This window comes from Erithacus rubecula, assembly GCF_903797595.1.
Source record: "Erithacus rubecula genome assembly, chromosome: Z".
Lineage (NCBI taxonomy): Eukaryota > Metazoa > Chordata > Aves > Passeriformes > Muscicapidae > Erithacus > Erithacus rubecula.
Window position 1 is genome coordinate 8,687,802 of NC_136661.1, and position 12,002 is coordinate 8,699,803.

The 12,002-nt window shown below is 49.7% G+C and overlaps 1 protein-coding gene across 2 annotated transcripts; it reads right to left on the reverse strand.

Annotated features, from left to right (window-relative positions):
* Positions 1–1,114: 1,114 nt before the first annotated feature.
* On the reverse strand, positions 1,115–7,098 carry FOXD1 (forkhead box D1). 2 transcript variants are annotated; one of them, XM_079330565.1, is made up of 2 exons: positions 5,141–7,098; positions 1,115–1,259 (listed from the first exon to the last, which is right to left on the reverse strand). In XM_079330565.1, exon 1 carries the CDS (start codon positions 6,432–6,434, stop codon positions 5,163–5,165), a length of 1,272 nt encoding a protein of 423 aa, XP_079186691.1. In that variant the 5' UTR covers positions 6,435–7,098; the 3' UTR covers positions 1,115–1,259; positions 5,141–5,162. The 2 variants fall into 2 exon arrangements, with proteins under 2 accessions (XP_079186691.1, XP_079186690.1); XM_079330564.1 differs by lacking the exon at positions 1,115–1,259 and adding an exon at positions 2,700–2,784.
* Between the last annotated feature and the right edge of the window lie 4,904 nt (positions 7,099–12,002).

Below are 12,002 nucleotides of genomic sequence, written 5' to 3' on the forward strand. Positions count from 1 at the left end.
AATGTTTTTCTACATCTTGGGCATTGCGGTGCCTCGCCGATAAGTCTCTCCGTGACGCGGAGCGCAGCGGATGCCTCTGTGTCTCTCTCTGCTGCACTGAGGACACATCTCCGTCCGCTGTGCATCTTCCGCGGGCTTCCTGCGGTGATTCCCGCGGAGACGCCTCCCGGTGCCTCCCCGCTCACACGCGCGGGCTCGGTGGAGCACCGCCGAGGCCCCGGAGGCTGCGCTCCGCTGCGCAGCCGTGCACAGCCCCCGGTGCCGCCCGCACCGCGGCAGCCGGGCTGCTCGCGAGTTTGGCCGAGGGGCTCCCCGTGCGTGCCTTCCCAACCCCGCGGCCTTTGCCTTTGTTGTTTTCCGTCGTGCCGGTGACTGAGCGGCGAGCCAAGCCAGGCGTCTGGGAAGGGGCCGGCGTGTCTCCTGGGCCGGCTGCCCGCAGTACACCTCCAGGCGGGGGGGACTGGCGGCGGGGAACAGAATTCTTCCGCGAGCGAGAAACAAGAGCAAGACTTGGAACTCGCGTTCATTTCTCCATCTCTCCCCAAAACCGACGGGCACTGCGTAATGAGGCATCGAACACGGTTGTTGCCGCGGTGTGGATCTGGTAGCAGCTTGTTACCTTCTGAGGTGCCATTCTCCTGCACAAACGTAGACACACCTCAGCGTGAATGTCTCTGCCACATTCGGGCATACTTTGCAGCAGGAAGAGGCAGCGAGCAGAGATGCAACGGCCACTGCTCGACGGGACTCTCATGGTGAGGGTTGGAAAGGAGAAAGGACTTTTGGAGTAGGGTGGAGAGGCCTTGCAGTCACCTGCAGCAGGTTGCTGGGGCTTGGGGGTGGGGAATGGTGGAGGCGGACACCTACCTGGTCGGGATGCGCTGAGCTACGGGCACATGGCAGTCGGTCCCCGCCGGTATTCGGTTCCGATAGGGTGTGCGGCCCGTCGCCGGGGGAAGGAGGGGAAATACCTCTGCAGGTGGGGAAGCCACTATGAACAAGCTGAAAAACAGATCTGCAGTGGTTGGAAGTTCCATAGCAGAGAGGGTTTGGCATCGATCATAATTTCCATTACTTCTGACGAATACAATATTATCAGAGACTACAGCAGTACTTACTGTAAGTAGCAATGAAAAGTACTACATACGGAGTGGAGTCTCCAGGCCGTGCCAAGGGACAGTTCAACCAGATCCACTTTCCCACAGATCAGGCCTCAGTCTCGACGGTGGAAACCGTGCGCTCTGCCCTCGCCACCAGCGCTGCAAGAAAGGGAGCTGCTGAGAGCAGGTGAGGGCCTCGCCCCCCTCTTTCATCTTCCGGACTTGGTGATGGGGCCCGTCCTGGGTGTTTGAAACCAGCCAGCAAGCGCTGGATGCGCACCCCGCCTACCCTCGGTGCTTCTCACCGGATCTAAAATACAAACCAGACCGAAGGTGTGGTCCAAAGGAGGTGCGGGTGGGGAAGGTTTGGGTTGAGAGTAGCTTCAGGGCCGAAGAGATGCGAACGGGAGCCACGGGACTCGGCCGGATCCCCGGGCTGCGCTGTCTGTCGCAGCCCACGGCGGTGTCCACAGAGTGGGCACGATGTCCGGCCCCTCTGCACAAGGCAGCGGGACCGCTTCCACGGGAAGGGCGAAGTGTGTGGACATGCAAAATAATCATCTTCGAAAACAGGGATGGAAAGGGAAACCTCTTTTACAGGGGCTGTTGGAAGGGACCTAACACAGCCCTGCTTAAGAGAAACCTTATACAAGATGCTTGAAAAGAAATAATTTTTTTAAAACTTAGTTAAAATATATATAAATCACCCATCAGAAATAAAGAACTATGTGGAAGGAAACATTTCTGGATAGAGACACTGTGGGTGGCATAATAGACGATTGAATACATAAGGGCTTCATTAAATTCCCAATAGATAACATTTGGCTAAATCTATCCCTAGATTAAAACTCCGCATAATAGCACCATAAAATAAAAAGTTTCTTTTTGTGTGGTCCTTCAGGATGAACTGATTGAAACATTAGCCCCTCATAGAGCAATCCCCTCCCAATTCAGATCCAGTAATTCGTCTCAGCCCTACGGGGATATGATGAGCAAGGAGAGGGGTTAATGAAACCACACTTTGTCTCTGGGAGGAGAAGGAGGCGATACTGCATGTCCTACCAGATTGTTTATTAGGGCTCAGACCATTTTGGAGGAATTGTTCGTCCGGATTCCGTCTTTGCGAGGACTACGCTGCAAGCCTCTCTGTTAGTCTTGAAAGCCGCGGCGAGCACGGCGGGTTATTAGCATGCGAATGGGGCGCTGCGGCCCGGCGGTGCTGCGAGCTCATCAAAGGGCTGTGGGGCCGGCCACTTTTCTGACGGCACCTGCTCCGGGGCAACATCGGGGAAACAGGAACCCTTGGAATCGGGACTGAGGCTAGGCGACTTTCCCGCCGACTCGAGGAGAACAAGCAAAAGGGTCCTTCACCACGACCCCAGGCCTCTTCCTCGACCCCCTTTTGCTTGCAGAAAAAAAAAAAAAAAAAAAGAAATCTATACCACCTACAGCAACTTGCTCCTGTCAGCTTCCCTACCAACTCCCAAGGGAAGGTCTTTTCCGCATGAGATGCAGGCAACCGGCGAAAAGCTGGAAGGAGCAAGTGGCCAAGCAATTTACTTGCCATACATGCCTCTGAGGGGGAACTGAGGGACGGGCGGTGGGCACACTCGGCCCCACTGTCTGCTGGTATGGGCCGGGCTGGGTTCTGCGTAGGGGAGGTCGCCCGGCTTTCCAGGGTCTACTGCAGAGAAGCCAAGAGAAACAAACACAGGGTGGGTCACCCTTCTCGTGAAGATCGCTAGGACTCGAGCTGACAGAACACAGACTGAGGGCCAGCAGCATCCCTCCTCGGGGAGCCTCGCACCGCCGCACGGCCACAGCTGCCTTCTCCCCCGCAAAACCTTTCCCTGCTTGGTCTGCCTCTTCGAAGGGGCTTCTGCTTAGCTCGGTACTCCATGCTGCACCGGCCCTCGGCCCGGCTCATCTCCCGGCCAGTTCCGGGGAAAATGAATTAATCGGTCTTTCGTGAAAAAGACGCGCTCTCCCCAGAGGATACGTACACGGTGCCTCTGAGGTATTTCCCCTTTTGTTTTAGAAATTAGAACGGACTTTACTTCTTTTTCTGCTAAGGAGCCCGGGACACCCAAGGAGGCCTTCCAGCTCCTGACTGCAAATGGAGGTCAGCAGAGATCTTATGTTCAGTCTTCCTGCTTTTTGAAACCCATATTTTAACACAGCATTCCTATAAACAAAACGAAGAAGCACCACTTTTCTATCTACGAGAGTATTTAAAATCAAGGCGACGAAGTACTTCTATACATAAAACCCCTCCTCACTCCAAAGAGCACTAAAAGGCATCCCTCCCTTTTTAATTTTTTTATTATGAAAATTCACATAATTGATCCCCGAGTCTCCTAAATTGTTATAAATACAGTTGTAGTTGAAAAGCGCCTCCCTGGTTTGAAAAATGCGCATTCCTAGCCCACAACAAGCATTCACACGCCTGCTCTTAAAACATGCGATTCTCTTTTCCATATGTAAGCTCTGAACAATTGAGGCCGGATTTTTAGTTAAAAAGTTTTTTAGTCTATAAAATAGATATCTATCGACTTTATGCTGTTAAAAACGGGTATTTGGAATCAGAAAAGCTGCTTTCATGGATTGTTTTGTACATTCAAATATCCTTACTTCGACAGCTTATAAACTTAATCAACTCGTCACACGAGGATTTTACAAAGCGCATTTTATATTTTATGTATTGAAAAGTAGAAACACATGCCGCTATTATCGTCACAGAAACATAAGTGTCTAGAACAAATCTCTCTTAAGTTCAATGTATGCCCTTTATTAGTAGTATTTTCCTTTAGGCCTCTTGGAAACCAAACTATGATGCAGTTGTGATTTAAAACACACCCAAAAGTATAAAAATAGTTTTAAACCGGCTTTTTAATCAATCCCCTGATTGGTGCCTTACAGAACTGGGCTTTACTCCCTCCAGAGAGACCTATTTCTATTTATCCCCTCTTTCGTTCCTGCTGTTTTTTGTAGAGTGTTTTTTTGTTTTGTTGGGGTTGTTTGGTTTTTTTTTTTTGTTGTTGTTGTTGTTTGTTTTTTGTTTTGGTTTTTTTTTTTTTTTTTTTTTTTTTGGCGTTGTGGTTTATTTTTTTCTTTTTGTTTTGTTTTGTTTTGTTTTGTTTTGTTTTTTGATTGTTTGGTTTGGTTTGGGTTTTTTTAATCTTTCTTTATCTTCTAGGGTTAACAATGCATTGACTGCAAAGACTGTATTTTTATTTTCTTCTTTGCGGTCAAATCTGCACATAATAAATTTCAATCTAGAATATTCCTTGATTATTGTGTTATTAATCCCAAAGAAAAAAAAAAAAAGTATCAGTGTCCCAAAGAAAGGAGAAGTGCTAAGGAGGGAAAGATTCAAAGCCAATTGTTTGGCTGGGCTCCTTTGGTCTTTGGGTTTGGTTTCGATTTTTTTTTTTTTTGAAAATTAAAAATTTTATTTTTGAAAATGTGTAAAAATTTTACATTAAAATGGTACAATAATACTTGCCAGTAATTTTAACAATATTCCTTGTAAAGAATACGCATAAAGTACAAAATAAAAAACTCCGTAAGTCTATTATAATACAAAACACAGGTTAAAATAAGAAATGATAATCTTGACTTTCTTCTGTGTAAACACGTTAATCTTTTCTTTTATAAAAGTACATAAGACAAGTGTACTAAATGGAAAAGTATTGCTCTGCTGTCCTCCCTCAAGCCTTTCTTCCTCCTGTACATTACTGTTTTCAAGCTCCTAGACCTGAGAATCTCTGAACTTTAACAGTTTAGAGACATTTTTTATCACCATGTTTGTTTCTTTTTAAGGAGTAGCGAGTAACTTTCCGATGTAGTGACCGCCTGCCCGTGCAGTATCTAGATCTACACCTGGCTTTGCACTAGTGAAGGTCACGGGAGGTCCGTCGCTCGCGGCGGACGGCCCCCGAGCCCCGTCACAATTATCCCCACGCAAAGACAGGCAGCCCCTGCGGGCAGCGTCCGCCGGGCGTCCGAGCGGCGGAGAAAGGAGATACCCCAGATCCTACCTTCGGAAAGACTCCCAAACACTTAACAGTTAGAGATCCGTGCCGCGAAGCCGGGGGTGGCGGGCAGGGCGGCGGCGGGGGGCAGGCCGCTCCCGGCGCTCCCCAGCGAGCGGGCCAGCCCCGGCGCCGCGGTCGACTGCGAGGCGCAGCTGCTGCCCGCACCGGGGCCGGGGCTTCCCCCGATGATGCTCTCGATGGAGAAGGGCGAGCGGGCCAGCGCCGCGCCGCTGCCGGGCTTGGCGGAGTGCAGCGAGGCCGCCAGCGCCGGGCCCAGCGGGTGCGCGTAGCCGAAGGGCGTCCGTGCCAGCTCCGCCGCCGGCAGCAAGGGGCCCGGCGGCGCGGCGGCGGCGGGGGGCAGCGCCGCACCGGAGGCACTGCCGGGGGCGGCAGGGGGCTGGCGGGGCGGCGGAGAGGGGTGGTGGAAGGCGAAGAGGGCGGAGTGGGGGTGGTAAGGCTGGAGCTGGAGACCGTAGCCGCAGCCGTAGGGTCCGTAGGCGCAGGGCGGCTGCTGCGGGGGCTGCGGCGGAGGCTGCGGGAGGAAGGCGGCTGGGTCCACGGCGCGCAGCAGAAGCTCGGGCGCCGGCAGCTGCTGCCGCTTGAAGCGCTTTCGGCGGCGGAGGAAGCTCCCGTTGTCGAACATGTCGGCAGATTCGGGGTCTAGCGTCCAGTAGTTGCCCTTACCAGGATTGCCGGGCTCCCGGGGGATCTTGACGAAGCAGTCGTTGAGGGAGAGGTTGTGGCGGATACTGTTCTGCCACGCGGGGAACTTCTCCCGGTAGTAGGGGAAGCGCCCGCTGATGAACTCGCAGATCTCACTAAGCGTCAGCCTCTTCTTGGGGCTCTGCAGGATGGCCATAGTGATGAGAGCGATGTAGGAGTAGGGCGGCTTCACCAGGCTGTTCTTGCCGCCGCCGCCGCCGGCCCCGCCGCCGCCGCCGCCGCCGCCGCCCGCCCCACCGCCGCCCGCGGTCGCCTTCTGCGGGCCACCCCGCGAGGGGGGCCGAGAGCCACCGGCAGCGTCCCCGCCGCCCGCCCCGCCGCCGCCGCCACCTACGCTTCCACCGCGCACGGGAGACCGCGGCAGAAGGGCGGCGGCGTGGAGGTCGCCCACATCCTCCTCATCCTCTTCCTCGTCGTCGTCCTCGTCCTCCTCCTCGTCCTCGGCGTAGGAGCGGCGGCGGCGGCGGGTCTGTGGCTCCTCGTCGTCTTCCTCGTCGTCCTCCTCGCCCACCACATCAATGTCGGTCTCCTCAGCCAGTGTCGACGCCTCGGACATCTCCGAGCTAAGGGTCATGGCGCGGCGGCGGGGCAGCGCATCGGAGGCGGCCGGCGCGGCGCGGCAGGCGAGCGGGCGCTCTCGCCGCCGCCGCCGCCAGGCCTCCGCGCCGCTCCGCGGAGAGCCGCCCCGCCGCCGCAACGGGCAGGCGGGCCGCTCCGAGCCGCGCCGGCCCCCAGCGCCGCTGCCGCTCCTCCGGAGCGCTCCCGCCGCCCGCTCGGAGGCGGCGGCTGGTCAGGGTTTTGTTTCGGGATATTTTTTGTTGCCGTTTGGATTTCTCTCTTTCTCTTTTTTCCCCCCTCACTTCCCCTCTGTTGGAGATCTTTTTCGGTTTTTTTTTTCAGTTGGGATCGGTTATTGTGGGCGCAGGAAGGTTGTGCCGCCGCTCCTGGAAGTCGGTTTCCCCTTCTTTCTCCTCACCTCAGCCCCCAGACATTAATGGATGCGGGGCAGGAGGGAGCGCGCCTAGTCCTGGGAGGAGGAGAGGGGAGGAGGCTGGCGAGGAGGGAGGGCGTAGGGGATGGCTTGCTGGGCCTTAGGAAACACGGTGAAAAGGCTGGGGCTTGGTCCCAGGGAGGGAGGCCTTCCTCCCCGCCTTATAGCGAGGGGACCATCACATGGCTCCCAGCGTCAGACCCTGGCGGGGGGAGCGGCGCCGTGTCTCTCCCGAGAAGAGCGCCTCGCCACCGTCCCAGCTCCTCCAGCCTCACCCTATTCATCGGGGGGGGGGGGGGGGGGGGCGCGGGGAGACCGGTGCCATATTTAGTGGAATGGGGGGGGGGGGGGAAGATAACACTTAATCCCCGGGGAAAAAAAAAAAAAAAAAAAAAAAAAAAAAAGAAAAGGAAAAAAAAAAAGTGCAAGTATGTCTCAAAGTGTGGGAGCATCTCCCCAGAAACCATCCGGAGAGTCTAGAAGCTTCTCATCTTTCAGGACTGCCCTCAGAGACGGGGCGCTGCTTCCCGTGAGAAGGAAGGGTGGGGGGAATCAAACCGGGGAGAAAGACGGTGAGTTAGTAAACTTCAAACTTCTGCCCGCGGAATGGTTTAGAGACATCCTTCCCTATCTCTCCCCCGTCACTCTCCAGAGTTTAATTTATTTTAGAATGAAATAAAATATCTCTCCATGTAGACCTCACAAGCTCTGAAAGAACAGCCTTCAAAACACATCACTATACTCAGTTTAATTATAAGGCTATGGTTATTAAAGAGAGAGAAACAGCTCCCTCCATTATGAGAAACACAGAGAATTAGCGTTACCTACTTTGTATGCAAAGGAAATAAATTTACTGGTTTTTAAAACGGGACTTTCGCTTTAAGTGGGAGCAACACCCCTGAGAAAGCGACAGAGGACTGCTTGCTAATTTAGTGGCACTGTTCCCCTTTTCAGGTGATCTATGAGACGACGGAAGATCGGGGCCCCCTTTATGTAAGGGCTAGCAAAGAACCCAAACAAAATAAAACCCCCACAATTTTGGGCAGAATGCAATTACCGTGATCTTAAAAAGAAAGACTTTGAAAAATCCCATCGTTCCCCGTTCTGGCAGGATAAACCGCAATCAGGATCCGACTGGGATAGGAGTAGGGGAGTATTTCATTCTTAGGCAGAAATCGTCGTAAGACAGCAGACTGATGCATAAAGTCTTATTAAATCTCACTTTGCAAACAACGTACACACCCAATTTCTTGAAATATATTTTCGATATACTGTCCTAACCCAAAGCTACAAGCCGCCCTGTTTCAAACCCAGTTCCATGGATTTACAAGATAATCCTTTCTACTATTTCCAAATAATCCTATTTACATTTTGTTCACTACTAAGGCGCCTGCAAGACAATACCACCAAAAGTTACAAAACAAGGAAGAAAAAAAAAAATAAAGAAAAAAAAAATAACCTCTAGACTCAGTCTACAATATTTTTCTATAGAAAAAATAGATATCACTCGAGATTTAAAGTTCCTACAGTTCATAAAAATTCTCTTCGAATTAGTTTTGAGGTCCTAGGGAAGCTACTAAAAGAAAGGTAGATAGGATTTTTCATCTTCAAGAGGTTTCTCGTTGTTAAAAAAAGTATTCTATCTTTCTGCTTCCTTTCCCCCACTTTTTATTCATTTTCTTCTAGCTTGAACGTTTGAAATCTTTAAAAATCATTCTTTTAAGTATGAAGAACGGTGAAGTTTTAAAATGCACGGGGAAGAACCACTGTAGCGACAAACCAAAAGAGCCGGGGTCTGCCCTCGATCCTCTCTGCTAGCAGAATGCACGGGTGCTTCACTGAGCGTGTGACACCGGCGGCTCTTCGATAGCACGAGTTCCTGGGATCCTCGGCTGCGGTGCGGTTCTCTCAGGACGTGGCCGATCGGGGTGGCCTCGGGAGGCGACGGTGACCCCTCTGGAAGGCTTGGGCAACACTGCGAGCTCTTGTTGTGTGCGTGAGTTGCTGAGGGGATTCCTTTTTGGGGGTGAGTTGAGTCAGCCTCCAGTGCGGGCAATCAATACCCGATGTTACTCAGTCCCTGGAGATCGCGACTTGTCTTCGAGCATCTTCTGATCATTCCCGTCCTAATCCCGGCAGGTGCCGTTTCAACAAGGCAAGAAAGAAAAGGAGGAAGGAAAGCAGCAGCGGCTGAGCCGGGAGTGGCCCTTCCCTCGGTAAAACCCGGCCAGCGGCGGGTCCGCGGGCTCTGCCCTGTCCCCCATCTCGCGGCCGGTCCCGCTCCGCGCCGCTGCGCTCCGGGCGCTGCTGTGCGCGGACGGGGGATGCCACCTACCGGCAAGGAGCGCCGGCTGCGGGACGCCGTGTGCGGGGCAGGGGCCTGGCGTGGCCTCCCCGCCCAAAGCACCCCGCCAGAAAGGCAGGGTAGGCAGGAATCCCCCGCTCAGCGACTGACCGGGACCCCGAGATCCTGAAGAAAAGCAGAGTTTTGGAGAGGACCACCTCTCGGCGAAATAGCTGGAACTTCCTCCATCACTTTACCACCTCCGACCCGGGGCTCTCTGCCCACACACCCAACCAAACGACCACCCTTGACCCGGGATCTCCGAGGCTGTGTTCTAGGGTTTCCTTCTAGCTGTTAATGAATTGATACATCATGCACCTAAAATCGCAGTTGCACAGAAGCAAGATGAGAAATACAGCTACCCAGCTAAGGTTTATACTTCTTTCAAAATTATTTTTTGGCATATTAAAATTAATAATAAATTTTAAGTTAATAAAAATTGTAATATTTTTGTTATATATTATACACACAATTCTTACATGCATATACAAAACATTCACATTTTATCAGTGCAGCCCAGACCTTTATTAAAAATCAAAGATTACCCTGGGCACTATGCAGAGCATTTTCAAGCAGCCACACTAGCCCTCTGGCTGAGGTACTCTGAATTTTCTGGAGCTGAAGAACTGGACTTTTTGTTAAAATACAGAACTATTTTTTTAATAATTTACGTTTTCTGTGAATGTTGTGTCTTGGGTCAAAGATTGGACTGAATTCTCAGCTGCTTTTGTCATGGAAAAAATAAATGCTTCTGCAATGACCTTGCAAAAGGATGGTGGTGTCCGTGACAGAGACAATAATAGTTGTGGTCTTCTTCGCCCAGTATAAAAGTGACCACCATTTTATCTCCACATTTTTGGGTGTTTATTTTCTTCTACTCTTGTCACATAGTTTTGGGGAAAATAAGCCTTCTGAAAGCAAGCCTTTTAAGCCTTCTGTGGAGGCTGGGATTACAGTCTGTGTGATCACAATGCATTGAAGAGGGTTGGTAGCAGTCACCTGAAAAACTGAAGAAAATCTAAGGTTTTACCATCCATTAGAGGTGATCTTCCCTCTACCCTTGTCAAACATCTTCTTCTTCTTGAACAATTTGGTTTGATTTGTTTGATTTGGGTTGGATTTTGTTGGGATTTTGTTTTGTCTGTTGGTTTGGGGGTTTTTTTTCCTCCTTGGTTTATAATTTTTGCAGGACAGGTACATTTGTTCTGACAAGTGAAACTCACTTCCTACAAGGCCCTTTGGGCTTTTAGTTTCTGTAAAAATGTGATTGAGTGTCCTCATGATGTTCTGACCTTAAGAAACATTATTATCAGGTTAGACCAAGACCCATCTAGAAGCATAAACTGACTTTAACATCAGCTAAGACCAGATGTTTAGAGAAGAATATAGAAACAAAACAAGTGTGTAAAATTGATTCCTAGCTGTCAGAAACCTGTTTCAAGTTGTTTGTTTTAAAGCATAGATAATATCTGAATTTAATAGCTTGTGAGAGGATTTATTCCATTAATTTGTCGTCATTTTTTGAAATCATGTACATTTACACTACTAAACATAATCTGTGGTGAGATGCTCCTAAGCTCTAACCATGAGTGGTAAGAAGCATCTCTTTTCATTAGCTTTATGCAAATCACCTGCTCATTTAAATGTGATGTGCTTTTATTTTTGTACTAGAAGAGACAAGGAACAAACACTTTCTCCCTGATGTTCATGACTCTGTAGATTCTATCACAATTTTTTTTATTGGTCACCTTTTTTACATGCTGAGAAGTTCTCCTTCAGAATCACTGGACTAGCACAGAAGTAATTATATATATCTGACAATCTTTTTCATTCTCTCCACCTTTTTTCTTGTTCATCTCTTTCCTATTATTTTCATAATAATCCTTCAAAACAGCATGAGATTCGTAAATTTGCTTTACCAGTTTTAATTTCAGCTTATTATTTATACTCTTTTAAGCCAGTAACTATTTCCAGTGCTGGTGGAAGGATACCTGATTTGCAAAATTAAGCACTGGTTGCCAGAGCTGATATAGCAGAGTACATTTCACACAAAAAAAAATCATGCTTGTTTAGGTTACTCTTAATTTCATAACTTCATCAACTACTGCAAAACCTTTCTAATATTTTCCACATAAGCTCCACTTTTTTGTTGTAGACAAGGTTTAGCAAACTAGGAGGGAGATCCCATAATTAGTACTTCAAATATTTGAGATATTTTCCATTTCCTTCTGTAGAGATGGAAGTAAACCCTAAAGGAGTACAAGCTTGTTCATAAATGCAATTAATATTGTCAGGTATATTCTTTGCTCACCTGAAAATCCTTGGGGACAGCTATATTGTGGACAAAGAAGATCAGTTTTTCCATCTAGAGCTTAGTGGTTAATGGGCTCCAGCCAGGACTTGAGCAGAAATAACAGCTAGCTGTTGCAGAAGGAGAAATACCCTAACCCTGTCCAGCCTTTCCACCTCCTGCCATCTATGCTCACCACTTTCCTCCTGACAAGCACCAGCTGGACCAGGAGTTGTAAAAAATCAAAGAAGACAAATCCAGAATGAATAAGAATTTTGCAGATGTCAAGGCATTAGTCAAAGGTAGCATGATGGCATCTACACTTCTTAAGAGGGCCAAATTTAGTCCTGATTCATCCTAGGCTAAATGTGATACACTACACATTTACATGCTGATGTTGGATCATGCTGTCTCAACAATGCTTTGACTTGTAAGTGTTAATTGTTTAAAGATCACTGTCTTTGCAGAGATCAAAACATTTCTGTGATTGTGGCTTGAAGGATTCTTGAATTCTGCA

Coding starts and splice junctions, on each gene's coding strand:
- FOXD1 (XM_079330565.1), bottom strand. CDS start 6,434: ATGACCCTTAGCTCGGAGATGTCCGAGGCGTCGACACTGGCTGAGGAG.